Consider the following 25,678-nt stretch of genomic DNA (forward strand, 5'->3'; position numbering starts at 1 on the left):
GGTGGAGGTAGTCTGTTAAGATTCGACATTAATAGTGCACACTAAACTTTGTCAGTCATACGTATTTGTTTTCATTGAACTAAGAACACAATTTGCAGATGGTTCTGGTTAGTTTTTGAAATTCAATGAAACCCTGCGTAACTGAACCATAATAGTGTTTAGGTATGTTATAGGTGATCCGACAAAAATAGTGCACACTTTTTCAGTCATACTTATTTGTTTTCCTTGAATTAAAAATACATATTACGGATGGTGTTGGTTAGTTTTTTAAAATTCATGAAGCCCTGTCTCAAACCATAATCGATAAACAACATTATGTATGGTTTAATGGCAGAATTTGAGATAATTTATAGATAAACGAATATTTTTAGGTTTTGATTGAATTTTTAAAACTAACAAACAATATTTACACACTGTAGTCTTAGTTCAATGAAAACAAATACATACGTTTGACTGACAAAGTTTAGTATGTACTATTTATGTCAGATCTTAACAGCCTACCTCCACCCTTCGCCACTGCAATACATATTATTCTTCTATACATACATAAAAAATATTGAAGTAAATATTTTGCAAAAATTAAATTTTAAAAGATAAAACTCAAATTCGTAGGGAATAATAACACAAATTTATTTGTAATTTAACCCTTTACTGCATAATTTTTTTTTTTGAAAATTTTTATTTTTTCTTGGTGTCAAAATGACTTGTGAATGAAGGAAAAATAATAAAAAAAATATTTTTCGAAAATTTCATTAAATTTTGTGTGTTACTGCGTGGTGTCGCAGATTTACGACATTTGGAAATCTTACATTTTAGTATGACAAAATACAAAACCAAATGAAAACAATTATAAAAAACTAATGTACACACCTTATTTGATGTGTAGATATTTTTATTCAACCAATTTCAATCTTCTGTATATTTTTTTTTATTTATTTACAAATGAGGATTTTCGCGTACATACGAATTCGTCAACTGTCAAAGCAGAAATGCAGAGACTATAATGCAGAAATGCTTTATTTCTTGAAATGTCCAAACAAAATCGGTAAAGTAGGATGTTTATGGTAAAACAGTTTTCTAGGCATCGAAAAAGGATATTATTTGATAATTTACACAGATGGCATTGGCTATATCGAAATAGTTTGAAATGTCGCAAATTTGCGACACTATGCAGTAAAGGGTTAATAAAAAATCCGTCCAAGATTTGGATAATTATCTGAGCCTTATAATTTTGCCTGCGACTCTTTGACACACACCAAACTTTTAAATTATTTCACCGTTCTCAAACTGTATGATTGGCACACCTAAAAATTTATAAGGTACAAATTTCAATGATCCCTCAGTCTTGACATGTTTAAAACTATCGAAGCATACAACCCATATGGAAGATATTTACAAGAAATGTGAAATAACAAAACGACGTATATCTAAAGATTACATGGACTGTGCGAATCATGTGTAAGCGCGAATCAAGCGACGTATTACATATGTATAAGAAAAAATATAAATGGAACAATTTCAATTAAAAAAAAGTAATGTCTGTGATTTCATAGCACTATATTACATATGTGGTGTAATTGATAGAGGCAGCGGCCGGGGTTAATGTATGTACAGAAAAGAGACGGGGACGTCAATTTTTAGTTCCAGATCACAGTCATGACAATAATATATTATTTGATTTGAATATTCATCCAGATTACTCTAATTAACTTAGGCTTTATCTTAGCGTGCAAATAAATTCCATTCAGTAACATAGAATTACCATACTGGTTTTCTGATAAGGCAGTATTTTAAAATCGTATGGCAACATCGCTCATGAGAAAACAATACCTAGTGTACCACAAAATACGAGATGAAAAAACTCTGTATAATCACTACTAACACATTCGCGGACGTCACGTCTATAAACGTCGTAATTTGTGAGATGTGATATGACAGGACGTACATCGACGTCTTGTACTGTGGGTGGAACGGAATACGACACGACGATTATAGAAGTCGTATTTTGGATTAAAACAATATGTTCCCTGCTACGTGTGTCAAGGTGTGAACGTATTTCCATTAGATAGTGTTGTATCATAAGACTTAACTCATTTCTATATATCTAAATTGAAAATTTAAATAATAAAATTTTTAGTATGTGTCATATTACTAACATGACGTGTCCGCGAATGTGAATGCATAAAAATTCTTAATTTTTTGTATTTGAAATATATGTAAGAAATTTGATGGAATCAGAGATTTATTTATTTCATCTCATGTATAATTTCATGTGGCATACGAGGTATTGTTTTGTCACGATCGATATATAGAATATAAATATTTCTAAGAGTGCGAATTTATTATATTGCGATCAATTCGTGATATTTTTCGTCTTGCACCCGTTTTGACATGTGCCACATGCCAGGAATCATGGGTGTAAAATCTTTCAAAACAAAAGTAAACCAATATATTGCTGGCAGGTCAAGCAGAGTAAACTACATTATAAAATATTTTAAACGCTGTGTTACACGACTGAGACAGAACATACATGACACAGAACAGGAAAGGTTAAGAAAATACAAAAATTGTAGTTAATTTGTTCAGTCGCTTGATTTATAAAATGAAACTGCGAAATAAAAATGTTTATATATATATTTTTGAAATATCTGGCGCTTATTGTTATATATTACATATAGCTAATACAATAATCTTTCATTAATCAATCATCCATGTCGCAATGTTACAAATATATATTTCAATAAACATCAAATATATATTTTTATAGATATTGAAAAAATACTAATTCGAAAAAATTTCTTGCATTTGAAAATCATACAGACATATATTATCATGCGTTAAAATCAGATTACAAATTTGCAATTGCGTATCTTTTTAAAAGTGAATATATAAAAGAAAAAATTATAAATAGGTACACATGAGTAAAATTTATTTACTGTTCTCCAAATATATTCTGTTGGCAATGCATATAATATGTTAGGGTTTGCAATCCAGAGAATCAGTAATAAATTCATATTTATGCTTAACACATTCACTGCTGACCAATTAATTACTAATTGATTACCACATTTAAATATTATGCTAATAGTAATTAATGGCCACGCACCTAGCGCGTCATCAGCGGTGAAAGACTTAAATATGAGCTAATCAAGTCGGTTGTTTTAATACAGTGCTTCTCAATCTGTGGTACGTTTTTATATGCATAAAAAATACTGTGAATAAATATGACACGGAGGAAAAAGTCTTACGCCTGATTCTGCTCGTAAGAAATCTTTCTTCGAATACAAGGATTGAAAATTAAGGCCGGGATTGCAGCCCCCCTAACCGATATTCGGAGAATGAAATTTCCATTCAAATTTTCACTAACAACTCAAATATATTATGAAACTTAGGAATAACGCTTATCCTACATCAAACAACCAAGACGACATCTTTATTGCGTAAGAATCATTAATAGTACGTGACAAAATACTGCAATAATTATAATAATGCCCTCCGTTATATAATAAAAAAAAATATAGAAAAAAACACATGCGAATATTAAAAAAAAAAAAAACATAGTGCATCCATCACCTTCTAGAAACACATACGTGACTAAACATTTAAAAAATTATTTACATAACATTTTATTAGGGATAAATAATTACTGATAATCGAAATTAGTCTGGATTATCTATAATTATTACTATATATAAATCCATGGCTGATGTGTTAATTTGAGACAACGCATTTTAATTAAATTTAGTGAAAACATCTCTTCCCAAACTTGAGGCATGCAAGCAATATTCAAATTGCTTTTTTAATAGATTTTGATAAGATAGATCAACATAACTTTTGTTCTTATGGCCAAATGCAGAGATGAGATGACACTGTCAAGACGTTCTTACTTGTTTTTCTCACAGTCACTAAGGCAGCGTAACTCAACTATGACTACGCATTTGACCCTTAATCTTTAATACCATCGAAAATACTGCCAGAGATTATAGTTTTTATGAAGTGTTAGAAACAGAAGAACCTAGTCTTAAATATTCACAGTAAACGCCACAAGATTTGAACAATAAAATGCGTAAAACGAGCTCGAACGATTTTGTTTTTAAATCAGCCGTGTAATGTCAACAGTCAATTTAACGGTGCAGCTTTGCTGATCACTATTGTTTGTGGTTGTACTGAGGGAGGAGGCCTGGTGCTGCTGTCAGAGATGCGAGTGAGTCTTCTGAATGGACTCCTGACCCTCGGGGGAGCACCAGAAGTCTTTCAGCATCTTCCCCTCGTGCCGCAAAGCTGCTACAATGGCTTCTGACTCGCCACGCCGCAGAACACCTTTCATTATTTTGAACGACTGAAATAATGTAAAAAATTGATATGAAATAACAAAATCTTTTCTCTCTCTTATCATTCAATACAATAAGAAACTTTTTCATTTTATTCAAGACTGCAAGCTTGACTATACATAAAATAATATAAGAATGCAGTTTTCTGAACCTCGTAAGATTTAAATCGATTGTGGGCAAAATGGACTTATTCTTATCTTCTCAATTTTTAATCCTTACATCGCGAACGCCACAGCTGTTGTGTCCTGATTAGAGGGCCATTAGATATAACTAGCATGTTATTTAAATGTGGTAATTAATAATTAAAAAATAATTAAATGCTCCGCAGTGAATCGGTTAAATATACAATATTTGTGCACTAACCTAAGTGCAAAAGCAAGTGGTTTTGTATGGATGTGAAAGTGGTCACTGAATGAAACCATTTTATGATTTATGCTTGGCGTAAATGCAGCGCAATCGCCTTAACCACATAATAATATAAGTAATCGAGAGTATCAGTTGTACATACATAATTTTGAAAACCACTTCTGAGAAAATATATTGTAACCAATAGAAAAAATCTTTTTGAAAAATGTAAGACACCCGGCAGGATCGAACCTGCATCTCTTGGGTTTACGCCCCAAACCGCGCATTATCCACTATGTTACGAAGTGACATACTAATGACGACAAACTTTAACTATTGGCCTTTTAATACCTGCTCATTAGCGTTCTTCCAAATCAAGCTACTCGGTCAGCTACGTCGGTTAGTAATTGAAGTAGTAGGTACCTACTTTGATTTAATAAACAAAAACCGATCGCCAATAGTACTTAGTACAATAGTCTTACATTTTTCAAATTTTTTTTTCTCTATTGGTTATAATATATATTCTCAGAAGTGTTTTTCAAAATTATGTATGTTCAATAATTAGAATGGTACAATCTTAAATCTTGTGAATTATTCATTGAATAAAAGAGATAGTTAATTAGCATCAGTTGTCTCGAAGTTGTGGAACTAACACGCAATCGGTGATGCCAATTAGGAGGGCAATAATTGTGTTCAACCAAATTTCTTGAAGAAGTCAGCTAATGACCTTCACCAACTGAAGGGGAATTAAAACAATATAATATATTTATATAAATATTTTCTAAAATCCCAGGAGATATTTTTATTACCAAGGATCACAGCAGTAAAACATGAAATTCTTGTTGAATTTTGTCTAATGATGCAAGATGCAGTCGTGTCTTACCTCTGGCGGATGACTAGTGAGATCGACTGCAATCGATTTGATTTCTTCGAGGAATCTATCTGGCCATAGGGTACGGGACACCAAACCTCGCTGGAGCGCTTCCGAGGCTGTCAGCTTGCGGCCGCACAACACTAACTCACGGCTCTGAAAGCGAAACAATAAAAGATATTATTTGAATAAGTTTCTTGCATCTTGTGTAGAACAAAATATGTCCTTGGTATGTATATAGTGTATATTATATACAGATTTTTTTTTTGACAGATTTTTGTTTTTTACGAGAAATGGATGTCAGCCACTTGCTCAACCTATTAAGTCCATACCCTGACACACAAATTGAAAAACAATATGTGTACTTGCCAGACCCAGGATTGGAACCTGGGACCCACGGCTTTATAGTCCAACGCTTATGCCGCGCGGCCACCGTGGGTATCTGTCAATACAAACCTCCACTCTGTGGAGGCCCATATGATCCTATCAGGATCGGACATGGTCGGAAAAAAAATATACACAATCACAACTGGGCGATGTTATACATTTACAATTGATCTAATGTTTTAATTAAGGTTGTCGGAAGCAGTACCCAATGTCTTTCAAGGGCCCAATCGTCGAGTCGGATCGGACTATAATAGAAATGGTTTTATTTTGGTCAAGACTTGACGAAAGAATTCAAAGTGATATATTTCGATCAGGGCAGACTTCTGACTTGAGCTTCTTCATATAACGTGAGCATATTTCAAACAACCATTTTTATGGATCAGTCACCCTGTTATAAACAAAGATCATAGATTTCTTTTGTTTACTATGATAATTATATTATAGATATACGAATAAAAATACTAACAAGTTGCGGGGGCAAAGAGTGAGGTCTGATGAGCAGAGAGGTGCCCTCCGGAGGCATCGGTCTCCTGGTCCGGGGGGCCGCACAGAAGGTGGCTCGGTCTGAAGCCAGTGACAAGTCGGAGAGGGTGAGCAGCGGAACGCCCACTCCGCAGCAAGCGCCATCCACGCCACTCACGATGCCGCATTCACATTCGCACATTGCCACTGCTAACTCCCTGATAACAGAAAATACACACATGGATATTATAATACAACTCCGCAACTGGCTGAAGACACAATATAGTCAAATTTAAAAATACAACTTGGATAACTTCTCCATACACAAGTGGCGAAGAGTGTCTTTTGGAAGTTGATGGGCAATGGGGGTCATAGTGAATGGGTAGGTACTTGTCAGCCATCTACAGATTACATCGCCGAGTGACTAGGTCAGTGGCATAATATAGAGATGGGGTAATTGGATGTACATTTTTTTAAATTAGGCATCAATAGACACAATAACTTGAAAGAGCAGTAAAAACACACCTTTTCATGCGAAAAAAAAAATTGGGACCGAATGGGACTTGTTCGTTATCTGCAGAATTCACATCCAACGCAATTCGGCCAATAGTGTTTTTTAATCCGGGCGTTACCAATATTGATAGAATGAAAAATAATATACCTCAGATGCGTATTTGATTTAGGCAGGGGTTATTTGAATTATAAAAACTAACCAACACCATCTTAAATTTGTATTAAATGCCGGGAGGTATGCATATGCGCTTGTGGCATACATACATCAACCCCCAGTACTGTTTATGTGACTTAGATGGATATATTATTATGTTTAAATGGACGGATTAGTACATATACTAAACAGAAGGTTAATCAATTCAAAGCATTGAATGTATGTGATTCAGAAAAATCTAGTACCTAAACGCTGATAGAATGTTTTCTGCATTTTCTCTCTGTTGATGAACTGTCGGCTGAATGACGCAGCGAAGATCCAAGCCTGAGCAGAGGTTTCCATGTTCCGAAGTGAGAAGAAGTGCACCCGCTTGATTCGATACTCTTATAGCGGTCGCCAATTCTTTTAAAACCTTGAAAAAGAGCATTCAATTAATCGTTTTATACATAGATATGAAGTTTTAATGTGTTTGGACCCAATAGATTTAGCAAGTGGCTAATAAACATTCCTAATAAAAAAATACCCAAGATCCCAGACAATTAGTTGTAGAGCCAGTATAAAACAAAAATGGCAATTTTTTACAGTTTGCTTCACTTTGTATATATGCAACTATTAATGGATATCACCTCATGTAATAATCACCTGAACATCATAGAGCTCCTCCGCATTCCCCGTGGGCTGGACAACAATGCGGGCCACACGATCATCACCGATTGCCAAACGTAGCTGCGTGAACGAATCAAAAACGGACAGCCCTGACATGGGCAGCACGGCCTTCCTCTGATACGATGACTCCTCGTCGTCAGCCATTTTCTTCTGCTTCCCTGAAATCAAATTAGGCGGCCTGCCACGACGTTTGATTTTGCTAACCGACATCGGCACAGGAATGATATTTTCAAACGACCTTTTCGAATTCAGCGGAGTTAGGCTCTGTATTCCGGAATCGTTGGTCAACAGGTACGACTCGTCAGATTGTGTAGAGTTAAGTCTAGAGCCATTTTCCGGTGATGACGGTCGGGGGGAGAGGCATCCACTGGAGAAAGACGATGAAGAATGTCTTCGAATGATCCTAGATTCGTCGGCGACGGATCCCGATACGGAAACCTCGCTGATCGTCGGCGATTGCATGCCGCTGCGTAATCTGTTGGATTTTTGTATGCCATCTTTTCGCGAACGGAATACTTTCAACACTTTCGACGGATCATCACTCTTCGTCAAACTGAACACCGCCTTTTTTATTATCTTCGCTTTAGATATCATACTCCTTTTTTCCTTCCCAACGGATACTGTAGATTTTTTATTTGAACGCGTTTCATCGTTCTCGGCCGCATCTGAGTTATTATTGCTCATTTCGTAGAGCATATTAACCGCCCCTTCATCCATCAATAGTCGGTCGACTTCAGTCATTTTTTTCTTTTTATTTGGTGTCAACATCGGACTCGTTTGCTTCCTCGGTTTATCTAACTGCGCGTTGAGAAGGTTAATTTTGTTAGGAGCCGTCTTCACCAGTCTTGGTCTACCCACTTTGGGTTTAACAATTGTTACTTCTTCGACGGATGCTATTTTATCAGATTTATCTGCAGACGTTACATCAGACTTATTTAATAATTTAGACCCGACTTTAGTGACAGATTTTTTGGGTTCTGTCTCGCTTGCAGACTTATTTACGTCTGGTGTATGCGTTGCCGATTTAGGCGTATCCGTAATAGTAGCCTCTTGTACTTTGTCTTTTTTAATTATGGCTGCGGCAAATTTGAACGTATCAGGATTATCCGGATCAAAAATGATTTTTTTCTTAATAATTCTCCCGACTCTCTGAGGAAGTAAAACGTCAGGTTTTTTAACAGCGGGTGTCTTGGATACATCGACGGAAGTCTCTAACACGGCGCTGTCATTTGCGGAGCATACAGATTCGTCCGGTTGATCTTCGGGTTTGTCATCATCCCATTCCGCCATTAAGTCAGATATATCACTCTTTGCAGCTTTTTTACAATATGTTTTAACGGCAGGAGTAGTCTTTAAAGGATCACAGTTTTCGGAAGTCTGCGGAATAGGGGGCGTTCCCGCGACATTTGCTTTTTTAATGATAATAAATTTCTTTGTCGTTTTTGGAATTTTTACGTCAACGATTTGACTAATTTTCTGAGGACTCTTCCGTTTTAATAGCGGTAATTCTTTAAGCTGTTTTAAAGCAAGTTGGCCTTCTATCGCGGGATCCAAAACAACAGCTTTCGGTCGTCGTTTGAGTACAGCGTTGCCTTTATTACTCTTATCAACATCTTCCCCTGCAGTTTGCTGACTGGTCGGTGGCACCTGTTCATTTCCTTCTTCTAAAATGGCCAACAGCTGTGAATTATTCATCACCGCTGTGTCTTGCCCCAAGTTTATCAGACATCCTCCGTTTGCATCAGAATTTAAACTGCCTCTTAAACAATCAATGGAATTATTCAAAAGAGACGAAGACGAATCTTGGATTTTTCGTAGAGAATTGTTTTCATCATACACATCAATTATGTCCTGAGTAGATACTCTTGAAATATATTTTAAATTTTTGGAAGTTAAAATATCAATGACTGAATTATCTTCCTCAATAGGCTCGCCATGTATTAAGGATATTTCCACATCCGTCGGTATAGCTTTATCTGAATCATTATGAACATTATTAGCTTCCGTTTGTTCGGCAGGTATCACTGAAACCATTGGAGGTTCGGTTTCATTCGGTAAAGGTATATTAGGAACTTCAACCAATTCTGAATTGATCATTTTGTTCATTTCGGTTATTAAATCTGATTGATTCGAAGCATCGTCAGGTTTAAGATTATCTCCTGACCTATCGTCAGCAATATCGGTACCGTTTCCTTCGTTTATAAATAACGATGGCGCTGCAACTTCTGACGATTCTTTTTGGGAAATAACCACTGGTTCTCCCATGGTATGATTGTCAATAATAATCGGGGTTGCATTAGAACCTAGTTCAATATTGCTACAATTAGATTCAGAAGTCTTTGGGTATACTTCAGTAGTATTTTCGTGATATTCTAAATCTTCCTCTAAGTCTGTATCGCCGACAATCTCTGCACAAAGTTGTTCCAGTGAGTTTTTATGAACCCTACGTTCACTGTTACTGGACTTCACGGAATTATTCATCTCATGTAGACTTGTATTATTCAAAATACCTTCGCTTGCCTTAAATTCGACGTCTTCTTCTATACTTTTATTTAAATCATTATTAGTATCTACACTTTCCATTGTTTTTGGTATGGTATCATTAGGCACTGATAAGTTGTAATTAGAATTGATCACTTGCGCTGAACTTTCTTGTGAATTGTCGGTATGGTCCGCTTGATTCGTTTCGAGCGTCGCGTGCTCCATTGTTGAGCTGGATTGTTTGCTATCAACGTTTTCATCAACATGTTCATTATTTATGGCTTCCTCCATCATTGACGTAAAATGCCAACACCCGATTACTTTTCTGAAAGAAAAACAACAGTACATGTAACAAAGAATAGTTCTGCGACGTTAAGTACACTATCAATGAATTGAATACAAGGGGTTAAGAGATTAAAATCGGTTTAAACACAGGGGACCTGTGCCATGTCTATTCGTGTAAAAGTAAAACAAACAAGAGGCGACCGTATAGAATATAAACAATATTTACATGGCAATATGATGACACGCACGCGTGAATTTGATTAACGGTTGAAAGCGAAGATTTGTAATCCTTACCTATAAAAGATTAAAGATATTGTTAAAATAAATTCGCTGGCATTTCACTCGCCGTGGCTTATCGGCCAAAACGTAATCACAAACACGAAAAACAGAAATGACGCAACCATAGACAATAATCATAAAGTTATCCATTCATCGACAATGCCAAAATGGCAAAAATAAAATTATTTATTTTATTCATTTAGGTGCTTGCATGCATAACGTGTATTTCGACAAATGATTAGATTTTTTTCATGATATTCAAGCGAAAAATAATGTTCGTTAAATCTAATGTGGTTAGGTGGGTATATTGTTTCAGTAATTACTAGGTAGGTAGGTACCTAGCTCTTCATAAATCCATCATCTTGATTATACAGCTTAACTTCAATAAAATAAGGCGAGTAAAGTGAAATGTTTTTAATTTTATTCAAGATCTTATTAAAATTTAGTAGACTTTAAAATATATTTTTTTTTCATTAGCTTAAAAATACTATAAAAAGAAAACTCCCGCTTATTTTCAATATTTTTGACATTTTGTCTATGAAAATGTTTCAGAAGTGACATAAAGTTATAAATTTAAAATTTTGGGAAACAAATGAATAAATAATTCTAATAATGCGTAAATCTGCTGTAATTAATTCAAGATCACTTACTGCTAGAAATGGAAACAAACGAAGTATTGCGGAGGTATTGGCATTGATGGAAACAGCCGGCAACTCAGAAGTTAACACGGAAACATCTAATCAAAATATTTCAAAAGCCGTCGGAAGCTCGACTTTTCAAGATGTCCAGAAAGAAAATATTCTGCACGGTTCTGTGTCATCCTCGGCAGATTTGCCTGTTTCTAACGTTCAGTCTTCAACAACATCGGGAACCACGATTTATAAAGTTGTATGGGGTAAACCATCGACGAAGAAACACAAATCGTGGGAAGGCGATGGATTTCTCGAGGTTTCCAGCAAAACGGCCATATTGAGGGGTGAAGATAAATTGGTGCTGGCCACCAAGAATTTACTGAATCCACTTCAAATAGAAATCGGCCAAGTGTTAACGTATGTTTTTGACCCTTGAATATTCTAATAAAATCAAATAAATAAACTTCCAAACATAGATGTAGCAAATCTTCCAGATACTTACCTATTTTCATGACATAGATGTAGTACTTCGGAATTATAAAATATGAGACCTGAAACATTATATTGAATTTAAGACTTGCTTTACAAAATCAACGCAGCTGACGCTTCATGAAATTTTAGTGAATTGAAATAAATCTTCAAAAATCTCTGGTAATAATGGTTGTACTAGTGCACTAATTATCATATAACAAAATTTTAGTGCAGTGCATATTATATAGTTGAAATCCTACCATTACACGCGGTCCATAATATGTTGGAGTTATTTCAATCATAATTGTTTGCGCCAATTCCCAATTTAACTTCCTTTCCTATCTTTCCTTGTCGCATAGCCACTAATGATTTAACTTTGATACTGTCAACAGTTACGTGTTCACTTTGACGTTTATTGTATGGCTAACCACAACTGCTGGGTTATATAATACAGGGAGTCCTCATTATCCGAGGGTAATTGGTACCGAAAAAATATCCCTTAAAGAGAATCCACATAAAATAGGAGTAATTGTGCCGCAGAGGTAGCCATGAGCTTTTATAATTTTTTTTTACGAAAACAGTTTATTCCATGTAGACGATTATTATAATAAATACATTTTTCTGTCGGCGCATCGGCTTTTCGATCCAATAATCGTTAATTGAAAATTTTAAATTTTCATACATTTTGATGCACCATTATCACAAACTAAGATTATATGAGGTAATATTAGGTTGGGGTATGTTAGGTTTGGTTTGGTCTAAAAAGTGCCTACCAACAACATAAGGTGAGTGCCCGGGGTCCTTCAGTTCACCATACAAACCCATCCATTTTAAGTTGTCTGCTTGAGAACGTTGAGTTTAAGACCAAGGTGATCTCATGTAGTTCTTCTATATATAGTAAAACTTTGGTTAAATTTTTTCAGCATTGGCTCAAAAGTCGTTGAAATAATCGAGGTGGATTTCGGTGCAGTCGTACAGGAGTCCATGAAGAGAGCCCCCGAGAATGATTCTCCTGTTTTTCGCTCGAAGAAGTTGAAAAAGACTACTCTGACCAGCAATATAGAAGTCAGTTCATCTTTTTCTACCATGTGTAACCCATTGGAAGTCCAGAATCTTCAAGCATTTGTGCTACCTCCACCAACAAGTGAACATCAGGTCAATAAATCTTTTGACTTATGAATTAAGAATCAATAGTGTGATCCATGAATTGAAGTAGCTCAAAATATCGTCGGTATAGTGGCAAAAGGCGTTAAGTCAAAAAACCTTGTTTTGAGATAATCGTATTTTTCTAAATTCATGAAATTGAAACCTCTCTATTTAAATAGTTTAAACATTTTTACCTAAACTTGCTACTTTATGATATTCGGTAATCATGTATGAATTCGATTTGAGTACTGTCAAGTCTTTTTTATAGTAATAATAATTAGTTTTTTGAGTTTATTTACAAAAAGGTGAATTAACGTTTTTTGCCACAACGATTTTTGAGTTAATAGAATAGTCAAACATAAATTAATGTTGTAGTTGAGTAGTAATACATTGGACTCTAATAATAATAGAAACTGGCCAATTTAAAATAAAATTAAAATTAAAACAGAAATAATATTAGGTAGGTGGATACTATTGGGTAATAATATTAGGTAGGTATAGAAGTAATTTGATATTTTTGTATGTAAGATTAGTAATAATCTTGTTTCAAATTATGATATTTTTCATCTTTATTAAATTATTAAACATAAATTTGTCTAGCTAAGTACTAGGTAAAAATAATAAAAAGAATACATTTTTATTTAATTTATTTATCAGAACATTGGATTAGAGGTGGATAAACGGTATGGGGATGATGATTACATAAAAATAATTTATGAAAACAATTAAAATTAACAATCACCCTATAAAATTAATTAACAAAACTTAAAATATAATTAAGAGATCATTTCCGCTTCATCATAGCCAACGTCGAAGGGTTCGAGAACAGTATTTAATTTATTTATTAGAAACATCGGATAACAGGTGGATAAACGGTATGGAGATTTAAGAAAGAAATTTGGCAAATACTTTCTTTTAATTCATTTTGATAAAAGTGGTATGATTTTGAGTCCTTGCGCAGTTTGCCGTCAGCAATTCGCATCCTTTGGGTTTTTGGAGTAGCACTGTCTGCATGCCTTAAAATAAAATCCCCTTTGCGCTCGAAGCTCTTTCTTCGTCTTCTTTGGCCATATCCGCTCCTTAATTGGAGCATATGGACACCACGCGGCGCGTCCAAGAATCCTTGTCGCTCGCCAGTTTTTTTGCTCCGTTCCAGGTCAAACCAGCATCCAGTAGCTCCGCCGTAAACACTCTACAGATAGTATTTAGCGGCCTTCCAGGACGCCGGAGTCAGGTCGGCTTGAAGAACAGGCAAGCCAAGTTGAGTTTCTCTTCTGGCATCCGCAGCACGTGGCCGAGCCAGGTCCAACGTCGCCTCTTCACTCTCAGCGTGATGAGAAGCTGTTTGGTGCATTCTCTTATCTCCTCGATCCTTAAGTCATACCACCGCACACCCAGTATTCACTGCAAACATCTGTTTTCGAAGCTCAGTATACGGTTGCTCTGAGCCTTCGTAAGGTGCCATGATTCGCTACCGTAAAGTAGCACCGTCAGAATGCAAGCGTCAAATAGGCGACATTTGGTTTTGACCGAGTACAATCGTGAGTCCCAGACATTATTAATATTGTCTCCATCCAGAATATCACTTTGTCATCTAAAATATAAATAAAACATATGCGTTAGTAAGGATGTCTTTCCGATTACATAAACATACGCCATAGAAACGTGATATCAGTACACAAATAATCAATAATTGTAGAGCAAACTTCATTTTTAGGTTATGTTGAATTAAGTTGCTTACCTTTTACATGCTCCCTTATTTTATTCTGTTGCCAATATAGAAACATAATATTTTCCAATCTTAAATTATACACGCCGATAAAAACGATTGTACAGTAGATTACAAGCACAATTGTAGAAAATATGAGATATATAAATACGCGCGAAACGTCAACATTCAGAACCAACTGTCAAATGGTTGCAAGCTGTGTGTGGCATAGACAATAAGTCAATATAAATAACGGACAAGTGACTAGAAGCTTGAAGCCAAATAACGTTAAGTCATCTTATTGTTATTTGCCACTATGAAGTATGAAAGAAAGTGACTTAATACGTATTGAATTCTTTAAATTATGTCACAACTACATGGACTTTGGCAGAGCTTGTTTTTTCAGACGATAGAGCGTGTTAAACTTTATCATTCTGCATTCATAACTCAAATCAGCCAATTTTTGACTTATCGTCTTCTGCCACTATACCGACGATATGTTCTTACCACCAGGTATGAATTACTATTATATACACTGCAGGGGTAGTCAACCCTTTTGTATCTACCGCCCACTTTTGTATCTCTGTTAGTAGTAAAATTTTCTAACCGCCCACTTTATAAAATTTATAAAGCAGAGTTACAGCAAGTTAAAGCATATAATATTAAATACTTTATATCAGACTTTCGCTAAGTTTGGCAGAATAAATCTTTATAAAACAACTTACTGTAGTTAAATCTATCTTTTTATTTATACTTTGCATACATAGAAGTATGAAGTCTGATGAAATTACATTTCATTAATTAAATTATTAAGAGCACACTTCAGTGAAACGGCAAATAATTTTCAACTATAGGTGCGACGAAATTTCAGATTCGCTGGCAATCGGAGAGCGAAAGTCGAGCTGTGAACACGTCAATTTGTTTTGTGATGGCGACGGGGGAATTAATTCTTAAATCGTGTAAAGATGACTAAAAAACGTTACCCATTTACTTGAAAAAGAAAACATGTTAATGAATATATTATTATTATTATTACTAATAGAACAATAAACATAACATTAAATGGACATATGTTGAATTTTTATGACAAATTATGTTTTGTTCTGCACTTTAAGATCCCTGAGGCTGATGCTGTGAAACTAAATACTGGATATCTGGCTCAATTTTTTTTTACAAGTAGTATATTTTCTAAAATTTTAATTGTCACGGGGAATTTTATGAAAACATAATGAAAACGTTTTTAAAACCCCTACCGCCCACCATGAAAGCTGGAATGCCCACTAGTGGGTAGTAGGGACCAGGTTGACTACCCCTGGTATACAGCATAGAGAATTAAGGGTCATCGTAAAAGATCCTATTCATAGACATCTCAGAACAAATTTCATTCTTCAGTAAACAGATAATATATAGTAGGTAATATAATATTCTATAATATATAGATATTACAGACGAACATAGTTGAAAAATGAACACTACCTACATTGCAATAAGGGTGATTAATGAAAATTCACATATTTTTTGACTTATGCTGCTAATGTCATGTCCAATTTAGTTTTGCCAATCTGTAAATATTTTGCCCTATTGCTCTGGAAATAATGAAACGATACACATATGATTTAGTTTAGAATGATAGAAATATTCATTACGATAGTAGGTAAATATCTCATTTTATAAAAATAAAATATTGAAATTTGTAAAAATATTGTTTCATTTACCTATTATTATTTGTGGTAAAATAATGGATATAATATCGTCACCGTTCAGGCAAAAGTCACCAACCCTGAAAATGGCAGTTTTGAGTTGAGTATGTCACACGAAGCGTAAAATTATGTTCTTTAAGATGCAAAAGTCACCACGGTACATTAGTTAGTAAAATATTGCTTAAATCCGAATTATTTGTTTTCCACTAAATAACTTTCGATAAAATCTTAACAAGCAAAAGTCATTATAGGTGAATAGACATTATTGACTCTAAAAAAATAAATCCTTCGTTATAAATATACAAGCAAAAGTCACTATACTATGGATGGTGAGTTTTACTGATTTGTCATTTGAAAACTTCTAACACTTGTCTGAAATACGCAAAAATAACCAAACAGGAATAGTTTACCTAAGCTTGTTATAATAAGATCGCTTTGGTCAGATTATTAACAAGCAAAAGTCACCAAACCATAATTGAGCTACCTTACCTCCTTCAAAATCTTCTAGATGTTTTAATTAGCATCAAAAAGTAAAAGTACCTTAAAGAAATTATTAAGAACACATGAGAAAATAATGTAATGTAGATAAAATCTTAAAAACATTTAAATCTGATTTTTCCTGCATTTTCAAACTTTCAAATTGCGATATCTCAAAACTATGTTTTTAGGGTTGGTGACTTTTGCCTGAACGGTGACGATATATAGTATCGAAAAGATTCATCACTCTTCTCCTATGCCGTACTTAATATAGTGGCATTTTTATTCATGTTGCGGTGGCCTGTGTATCGTCACAGTGTCCTAAAGATAACAATTAGCGGAATGGGTAAACATGCTCTTCTCAAATATCTTGAATCTTGAAATTGAACTAGATACAACTAGCCATTATCATGTTCGATCCTAATCGGAGCATACGGGCCTCCACACAGTGAAGGTTGTGTTAACAGACCTTTGTTACTAGGAATAGTTGTTTGCCATTCGCCCAGCCATTGGGTTCTTGCACTGGATCAAATACACATTGAAAAGACAACAGGTTTTGACCCGCGACCCATGGCTTCATATTTATACAAAGACTAGGCTTCCTAACTCTATGACTTATTTCATTCCGCATAGTACACTTGTTTGAATTGCTTCTTCTTCATTAGTGGAAGTTTAATACAAACAAGCGGCCTGTGACGAGCGTGGCGGTGGATCCCTTCCTCAACATCCGACTGAGGCCACATCAACGAGAGGGAATCATCTTCCTCTACCGCTGCGTCATGGGATACACTCACAGCCACACGGGGGCCATATTGGCTGATGAGATGGGCCTTGGGAAGACACTCCAGTGCATTGCCTTGATCTGGTTTGTATTTGATTAATATTACGTTTTATGTATTATGAAATGGGGATTAAGGGCCCACATGCGCCACGTAGGTCAAAATGGAGTTTTATGGTATTTTCAGAGCATAAGCCTGGACATTACTTAAACGTTGTAGATCCACTGCACATGGATGTACTGAAATATGACTATATTCTAAAATATTAGATCGAGAGGTTTAAAAGAATACCATTTTATGTAATAAATATACGTCCTTTATGCAGTCATCAAATTTAATGTTTAAAATAAATATAAAGGATAATAAGACTTCAAAATTATATAAATAGATTATCTACAATCGCAGTGGATCTACAACGTTTAAGGAATGTCCAGGCTTATGCTCTGAAAATACCATAAAACCTCCATTTTGACCTACGTGGCGTGGCGCACATAATCCGTTAAGTCACATAATAATTAAAAAAAAAAAATTTTCATGTAAACATGGGTAGAATACGTTTTTACTTTTATTACAAATATTTTTGTTTGCGTCCATGCTAGTTAGTAAAAATAGTAGAGTACAATCATGAGTCTCAGACACTCCGCATTGTGTTGAATGTTTCTCCAGCCATTCTCATTCGGATAGCGAGCTCTCTCTGCAAAATGCCATCTCCCGTGATGTGTACCCCAGGTATTTGAAGCTGTTGATGCTCTTGATGTTTTGCCCCTCGCTAATCAGAGAAATCTGGATCAGGACAGGTGCTGTTGCATAAAACATGCAACTTGTCGATTGTCTTTCACATTGACTGCTGACTAGATAATTACTAATTAATTACCACATTTAAAAATAGCATGCTAATTATATCGAATGGCCTGATCGTTATTATTTTTCTGTTGGTTTGGAAAATTACTAATGTTTATATATTTTGTTGTGTTTCTAATTTCAGGACTTTGTTGAAACAAGGCCCGTATGGATCGCCAGTTATACGGAAAGCACTCGTAGTAACACCTACCACACTATCAGTAACGTGGAAGAATGAATTCTTAAAATGGCTCGGTAGAGAGAGACTATTACCATATCTCATAGACAATAATAACAAGCCTAAAAACTTTCTTATGGATTCTAAAAACACGGTCATGATCATATCGTACGAACGCCTAGTGAAGCATTCAGAAGAAATTGAAGGAATCGATTTTGATATTATCGTTTGTGACGAGGCACATAGACTAAAAAATGCTAACATTAAGCCTGCTCAAATCCTGCAGAAGATAGCTTGCAATAAAAGAATACTTCTAACAGGCACTCCCATACAAAATGATTTGCAGGAGTATTTCGTTTTGGTTGATTTGGCAAATCCGGGAATATTGGGCAATTATAATGATTTCAAGCAAGAATTCGAAGACCCTATTTTAATATCGCAGAAACCAAACTGTTCAAATGTTCACCGTCGATTAGGAGAAGACAGCTCTGCCCGTCTCCAATTGATGACTTCCAGTTTCATTCTTCGACGAACGCAACAATTATTAGAAGAGTTTCTACCGTCGAAAACTGAATGCGTTATCTGCTGCAAGATGTCGCAGCTTCAAGAGAAAATGTACATGGCAGCGTTAGACGATTGGTGGAGCACAGAATTCGCCCGTTCTTCACCTCTAGGTCTGATCGTTCTATTGAAAAAGATTTGTAACTTTCCGCACCTGGTTAAAAATAAGAGCGAGGAATGTTCGGATGATAATCTCTCATTGGTTAATACGCTGTGTCAGATGCTACCGAATACTGATGAAGTGGTGGAGCTTCATTCTGGCAAGCTCCTGGTGACCGTGGCTCTCTTGAAGGATGTAGTTTTGGAGAAGAAGGAAAAGATGGTGGTTGTGTCCTGCTCTACGCAGATGCTGGATGTCTTAGGGGACGTTTGCAATAAGATCGGTATCAAATTTTCCAGGTATTAATGAAATATTTTACTGTTATGATTAAACAATTTGAAGGCAGTCTAGAACAGTGCTTTCCAACCTTTTCAGCGTTATGGTACATTATTTCAATTACAGTACTCTCTCAGTAATCCGCCACCCCAAAAACCAGACAAGTGTCCAATTAGTAAAAGCAGCGGATTATAGTGCATACATACAAAATATAGTCAAAATTAAAACAGGTATTTCGTAAAAATAATGTTTATTGGGAATTTTGTACTAGCAAAGTCCCGGTAGGTTGTTTCAGGCCTCAACTACGTTAAATACGACCTTTTTTATGTTAATTTCCTTTAAAGTTTTGGAAATGTCCCCTTCTCTACTTATCCATCAAAATTCCAGCTGACATGGCACGCGGCGGACTACTGAATTTGACATACGAATACCGATGAATTATAGAGCTTGATTTTGTGCTTTCAACTATGTAGTAAAAATAACGGCTGATTATAGTAGTTGTCCCGATAATCGAGCGGCGGATTAGTGAGAGAGTACTGTATAAATTTTTCGCAGCACACTGAATAGAATTTTACATACCTTTTTTCAGACTCTTAAATCAACACATTTTGTGCATTTATAGACTACTATACTAGTCTTACAATTCTAAAAACTCATAAGACTCTCTCTAATTCTAAAATTATTAATTTTTATGTATTTCTCTATTTAAAGACTAGATGGCAGCACTCCAATCCCTCAGCGCCAATCAGCAGTGGCGTCTATGGACAGAGGTGGAATTTCCTCTGTTCTTCTACTGAGTTCCCGGGCTGGCGGAGCAGGTCTTTCCATTCCATCTGCATCTCGTTTGATTCTGCATGATGCCGATTGGAATCCGGCTGTAGACATGCAGGCCATGGCGAGAGTTTGGAGGGATGGACAAAAAAGACCTGTTTACATTTATCGTCTTTTAACGACAGGTTGGTATTTACACTTAAAAAAAATAAAGACAAGGTATATATGTATAACAATGGATTGTTGTTTGAATACCTACATAAATGATCCAAATGTAATTTTGGCTACCATGATAATGCTTGTCACCTCTGGATTTCCTGTGAATGTCCACAATAGTGTTCACATCGCATGGACCTGGATTTAGATGTATCGTAATAGATGTCCCTGCTTAAAATCTTTCTATCCAATTTTATTGAAGTTCAGAAACGAATTGTATTTGTGATTTATTTTAACGTGGATTGATTATTCATTGTTATATAACTGACAGTTTTTACCATTACTGGCTGCCGGAAAGATGACTGAGTGAATGCCTAACAATTTGTCTATAACACAGTGGTATGATACTTTACCTCGGACAGAATAATGGTAAAATGATGGAAAGCTCAGCTCTCCCAGCATTGAATGCATGTGCTATAGTGAAACCCTGATTCTACGGGTTTCAAGGGACCCTGAAAAATACGATAAATGCGGACATAAATTAATATTTTTAAAAAAGACTTCTGGATTTTTTTCGAAGTCTTTAATTCTTTAATCTCAGCTAGAGTTCTAGTTTTCTTCATGGGGGGTATTTTAGTTGCGACTTATAAAAATTCATGAGACGAGATGCGAGGCAAGCCTGAGCGCCGACCGACCTGTGCAAACAAAGCGACGCGACTGAAAGGTCTGTCTGTATGTAGGTAAATAAAATAAACAATTCTACGAAAGCGAAATCAAAAATATTCAAGAGAAACGGTCAATCGGGATAATATTTGTGACGGGACCATAATAATTAGACGATCGATCGAGAAACGGTTAATGCGGGATTATTTAACATTGTTCTTATGGGTGTTTGGCGGGAATTTCAAAAATGCGATCCGTGCGGGAAAACGATTTATGTGAGAACGGTAGATCGGGGTTCCACTGTACTATATGTTTTAATGTTCAGCGGTTAGTATTGCAGATGCCTGCTACATTTCAACACAGTGACTTTGGCAGGGATACAAACGAAAAAATATATCATTGAAATGTGTGGACAGTGGGCCAAAAAGCTTGGGAAACTATGGACTACATATAATATTTTATTTTCAGGAACCATCGAAGAAAAAATATACCAGCGGCAAATGTACAAGACCGGTCTGTCTGACGCAGTCTCCGATCCTAAAAAAGTGAAATCCACATTAAAGTTTTCATCCGAGGAGCTCAAAGACTTATTCACGGCCAACATGGACTCAGAAAGCAGTACACATGACCTTCTTCTATGTGATTGCCCCGGAGATGGAGTGATTCCAGTAAGTATTTTTATTAGGTAGCTGAAGCAAAGATATTGCAGAAAAACCTTCTTCCATTGAGATGGCAGCCTTTAATGTGAAAATGAAACCGATAAAAGGTTAACTTAAAACTTAGTATTCCATCTGAATCTATTGTCCACAGTAATTTATTAAAGGTAACTAATCTATCCAAGCTAAAATCAACACTTAAGTTATGTTTTAAAACTGTTTTTAATTCAATCTTTGACTACCGCTTGGCTTATTTTCTTACCCTATTTGACATAAATTTGTGAATGACAGTTGGTAACACTGAATGTACACAGAAATCATTTTTCCTGTGCGCAAGTAGTGTATTGCCTGTGGTCGCTGTTACTGACAGTGTTTATATCGCGTCTCTAAAATCAGTTTGTGTAATTCCCACCTACCTCTCGTTCTTTCATATTAACAGCCTTCACCATTCAACGTTGTACATTTATAAAATCATTCTGGAATCACTATCAAGTGTTTTGATATTTAAATCATTATATTATATGCATGGTCTTGTTTAATTGGTCTCCAGGGTTCGGACATTTTTGCAAATTTGTCTTCCCTATCCAGATCTTTTTTTTTATATTCATTATTAATTTTCTACAGGACATGGTGACTCCGCAGGAAGAAAACACAGATGAGGTGTTTGGTCAACTGGGGAAAGCTTCCGACTCCTCGCAACTTGCCTTCAGCATCAATCAGTTAATGTCGTGGGAGCATCTAAAGCCATCGTTAAATACACATTTAATAGAGGTATGTACATACATATTTATTATTTAATGGAATTGCTAAGGCTATACTTCAGCTGGGGCACGGTCTAAAACGATCGTGACTAAGCGATGCGAAGATTGTGCAAATGACGCGTGCAGAACAAAACATAATTTGTCATAAAAAGTCAACATGCATCCATTTAATGGTATGTTTATTGTTCTATTAGTAATAATAATAATATATTCGTTGACATGTTTTCTTTTTCAAGTCAATGGGTAACGTTTTTTAGTCATCTTTACACGATTTAAGAATTAATTCCCCCGTCGCCATCACAAAACAAATTGACGTGTTCACAGCTCGACTTTCGCTCTCCGATTGCCAGCCAGTCCGAAATTTCATCCCACATATAGTTGAAAATTGTTTGCCGTTTCACCGAAGTACAGTCTTAAGTGAATGACAGGCATGATGAGAAACTTCTATTGGTGATAGACTCTATAGTAGAGGTCACAAACGGTGGACTCCCCGTAAAATAAATTGTAATCTAAATTGCACACGCTACGAACATATCCGATGTGCATATAGTTTGTATAAGTGGAGAGTAAATTCCTATTTTTGTGAGTGCAGAGAAATCCAAAGTAGAGAGCATGTTGTCGAGAACTGTGTCTTGTATGCTTTCCCTGGGGGCATTTCTGCTATCCACCAAGCTGATGGAAATGCAATGGTATGGATTGTCTTCGTAATGATAACTATCTTGTAACAGTGTAATTTTGTGTCGGCGAATGTCGTTTTTGTTTCAGTGGATATTACTTTGTTTACTGTTTGCTGCAATGAATGAATTAATTAAATGCTAAACGCAAGAATACTATCCCTTTTCTCATGAAGTTAAAAATAGATCCAAGAACTTTTTTTCTTGTACTAATATAATATGTATATATTGTTTTTCAGGATTTGGGTCTTACGAAAGCAGTTGACAATGTGACGTTTATGTTTCGTAAAGTTGTTCACCAGAAATGAAACGCTTAGTTGAAAATATTGTTAATATATGTCGATGGGTTAATGCACAGATGTCTAAGTTTTACTGAAATTAAGTTACATTATGTTCATATTATGTAGTTTGTAATTAGCCGGCTCGCACATCTAAACTCGTCTTGTCTGCGGCACAGTCATAAATCAAAGCTTGTAGGAATGTCACAAGCATGTTGCATGTTTGACCGCACACATAGGAGTCTAGCGACAGCGACACGCGTAACCTCTCGAAATGTCAAAGTAGTCAAATGCCATCAGAGTATCAAACGCCGACACAGAGATTATTATGTATTGGTACCGCAGAAATTAAAGTAGTAGTCGAAAATATTGGGTTCATCTGTCGATTAGGCACATCTCCTAGTATAGTCATATATACGTGGATACTTCTCATTTTCTTGAACGAAATAAATGTTGTTGTGCTCATCTGCCATTTTGGATGTGGATATGTATGAGATACGCTGAGGTTGATGTCTGCATACGAATGGTCCTATTTGTCAACTCGTAGCGTGTGCGCATGGATAACCAATGTTCTTTTCAAACTAAAATGTTTCATTCCAGCAGTGTGCGAAGGTTCTTAAGATAAAGTGTGTTTTTTGAATAACGATTATGTTACGTCGACGTATTCGACATATTGCAGACGAGATGAGTTTAGATGTGCAAGCCGGCTTATGTATCTGAAAATCAGTTGACTAGTGCATAAGCTGACTTATTTAAATAATTACATACTGCATACTACTATAATAGTAGTGTAGGGCGCTTTACCTTGAAGGCATACTAGAATGTTTTAAGTTTATGAAACACTGATGTAGATACCTATTCAAATAATTTCTGTAGATATCAATCACAATGTTAGGAATAAAAATGTCTAATTATTATGTTAATTAATTTTTTTTATGGTTAACTACCTAATATTTCCCTCCAAACCAACCCGCCCCGCACCACACTTGGTCTTAATCGAGCTTATCATAAGCCCCTATATTTGGATGTGAGGCAGTTGTTTATGCCTGGGAATATCTCAGGAGCAGATGCCCAAGAATGAGGTCTCCACGCACTCAAGTGTGCTTCGACCGAGTTTACTGAGACATAATTTAATCAAAGTGCCCATGGGAGAGAGAAGCATGGAGAATTAACGAGTGTTAACTGTCAATTCATGGTGGAAATGCATTGTATTATCAATTATTGTAACCTGTGATTTAAAAATGATGTCATTTATTCAATTACTGTGCCCTGTAATCTGAAACATGTATAATTTAAATCATAATGTATTGATTTTTAAGAATATTGTCACTTTTATATTATAGTTATGTTAATATTGTACGATTGAGGAAATGTGTTACAATTTTGAAGACTAGTTACATTTTTCATCCAGAAGTCATATTATTACTCTATTCATACTCATTTTACCATATTACCCAAGGTGGAGTAGTGGCGGGTATTCGCCTCAATTCATATGCTGTTTTTAATCTGTGTTTAACCATGCCTAATTTGTGATGTCAAGTCCTGTTACACGGGTTCCTAAGTTTTTCATTTTTCAGTTATTAAGCATTTGCCCTAACTCATGCTATTGTTATTCCAAGAATCATTGACAAAATAAATGTCAAATAACAATGAAGAAATCCATATATGTAATTCTATATAAAATGTTGCCAAAACCGGTATTTCCATTTTCAAATACGGTCACAATGTGAAACTAATATAGTTACATAATGTGACAGCACAGGATGGAACAGAATTTATTAGCACAGTAAAAGAAAGGTTTGTTTTAATATAAAGATTAGGTAGTTGGCGAGACAATGGCGAATCTGTTTACAATTCGTTAAAAGAAATTTCGATTTACGGATTACTTTTCAGAATCATTTGGTACAGGATTGCTCACACTGTATTTGAGGAATTCAGGATCTCTCTTTCCATTCTTGAGCCTTTTCTCAGCCAATATGATCTCGGTATGCATCAACAGGAATGACCACATTTCCGAGGAACAAAAATTTCCATAAAACGGGAGTTAGGTGTATTTAGATTGCAATCTCATAGCCAA

General features: G+C 35.5%; 2 protein-coding genes across 3 annotated transcripts; one reads left to right on the forward strand and one right to left on the reverse strand.

The window, feature by feature from the left end:
* Nucleotides 1-4,048: 4,048 nt before the first annotated feature.
* LOC147063626 (uncharacterized) lies at nucleotides 4,049-10,875 on the reverse strand. 2 transcript variants are annotated; one of them, XM_085959544.1, is made up of 6 exons: nucleotides 10,790-10,875; nucleotides 7,706-10,535; nucleotides 7,309-7,475; nucleotides 6,401-6,614; nucleotides 5,560-5,703; nucleotides 4,049-4,339 (listed from the first exon to the last, which is right to left on the reverse strand). In XM_085959544.1, the coding sequence occupies exons 2-6, from the start codon at nucleotides 10,502-10,504 to the stop codon at nucleotides 4,193-4,195; spliced, it is 3,471 nt and encodes a 1,156-aa protein (XP_085815670.1). In that variant the 5' UTR covers nucleotides 10,505-10,535; nucleotides 10,790-10,875; the 3' UTR covers nucleotides 4,049-4,192. The 2 variants fall into 2 exon arrangements, with proteins under 2 accessions (XP_085815670.1, XP_085815672.1); XM_085959546.1 differs by having other exon boundaries at nucleotides 10,722-10,875.
* A 424-nt stretch (nucleotides 10,876-11,299) lies between these two features.
* Nucleotides 11,300-25,253, forward strand: LOC147063627 (DNA repair and recombination protein RAD54B-like). Its single transcript, XM_085959920.1, has 8 exons — nucleotides 11,300-11,823; nucleotides 12,801-13,032; nucleotides 17,574-17,773; nucleotides 18,673-19,665; nucleotides 20,354-20,598; nucleotides 21,701-21,900; nucleotides 22,513-22,659; nucleotides 23,563-25,253. Exons 1-8 carry the CDS (start codon nucleotides 11,387-11,389, stop codon nucleotides 23,629-23,631), a joined length of 2,523 nt encoding a protein of 840 aa, XP_085816046.1. The 5' UTR covers nucleotides 11,300-11,386; the 3' UTR covers nucleotides 23,632-25,253.
* Nucleotides 25,254-25,678: the final 425 nt, after the last annotated feature.

Source organism: Rhyacophila brunnea, unplaced genomic scaffold (assembly GCF_057557595.1).
Source record: "Rhyacophila brunnea isolate RB1 unplaced genomic scaffold, BYU_Rbru_1.0 scaffold_9, whole genome shotgun sequence".
In the NCBI taxonomy this organism is placed as follows: domain Eukaryota; kingdom Metazoa; phylum Arthropoda; class Insecta; order Trichoptera; family Rhyacophilidae; genus Rhyacophila; species Rhyacophila brunnea.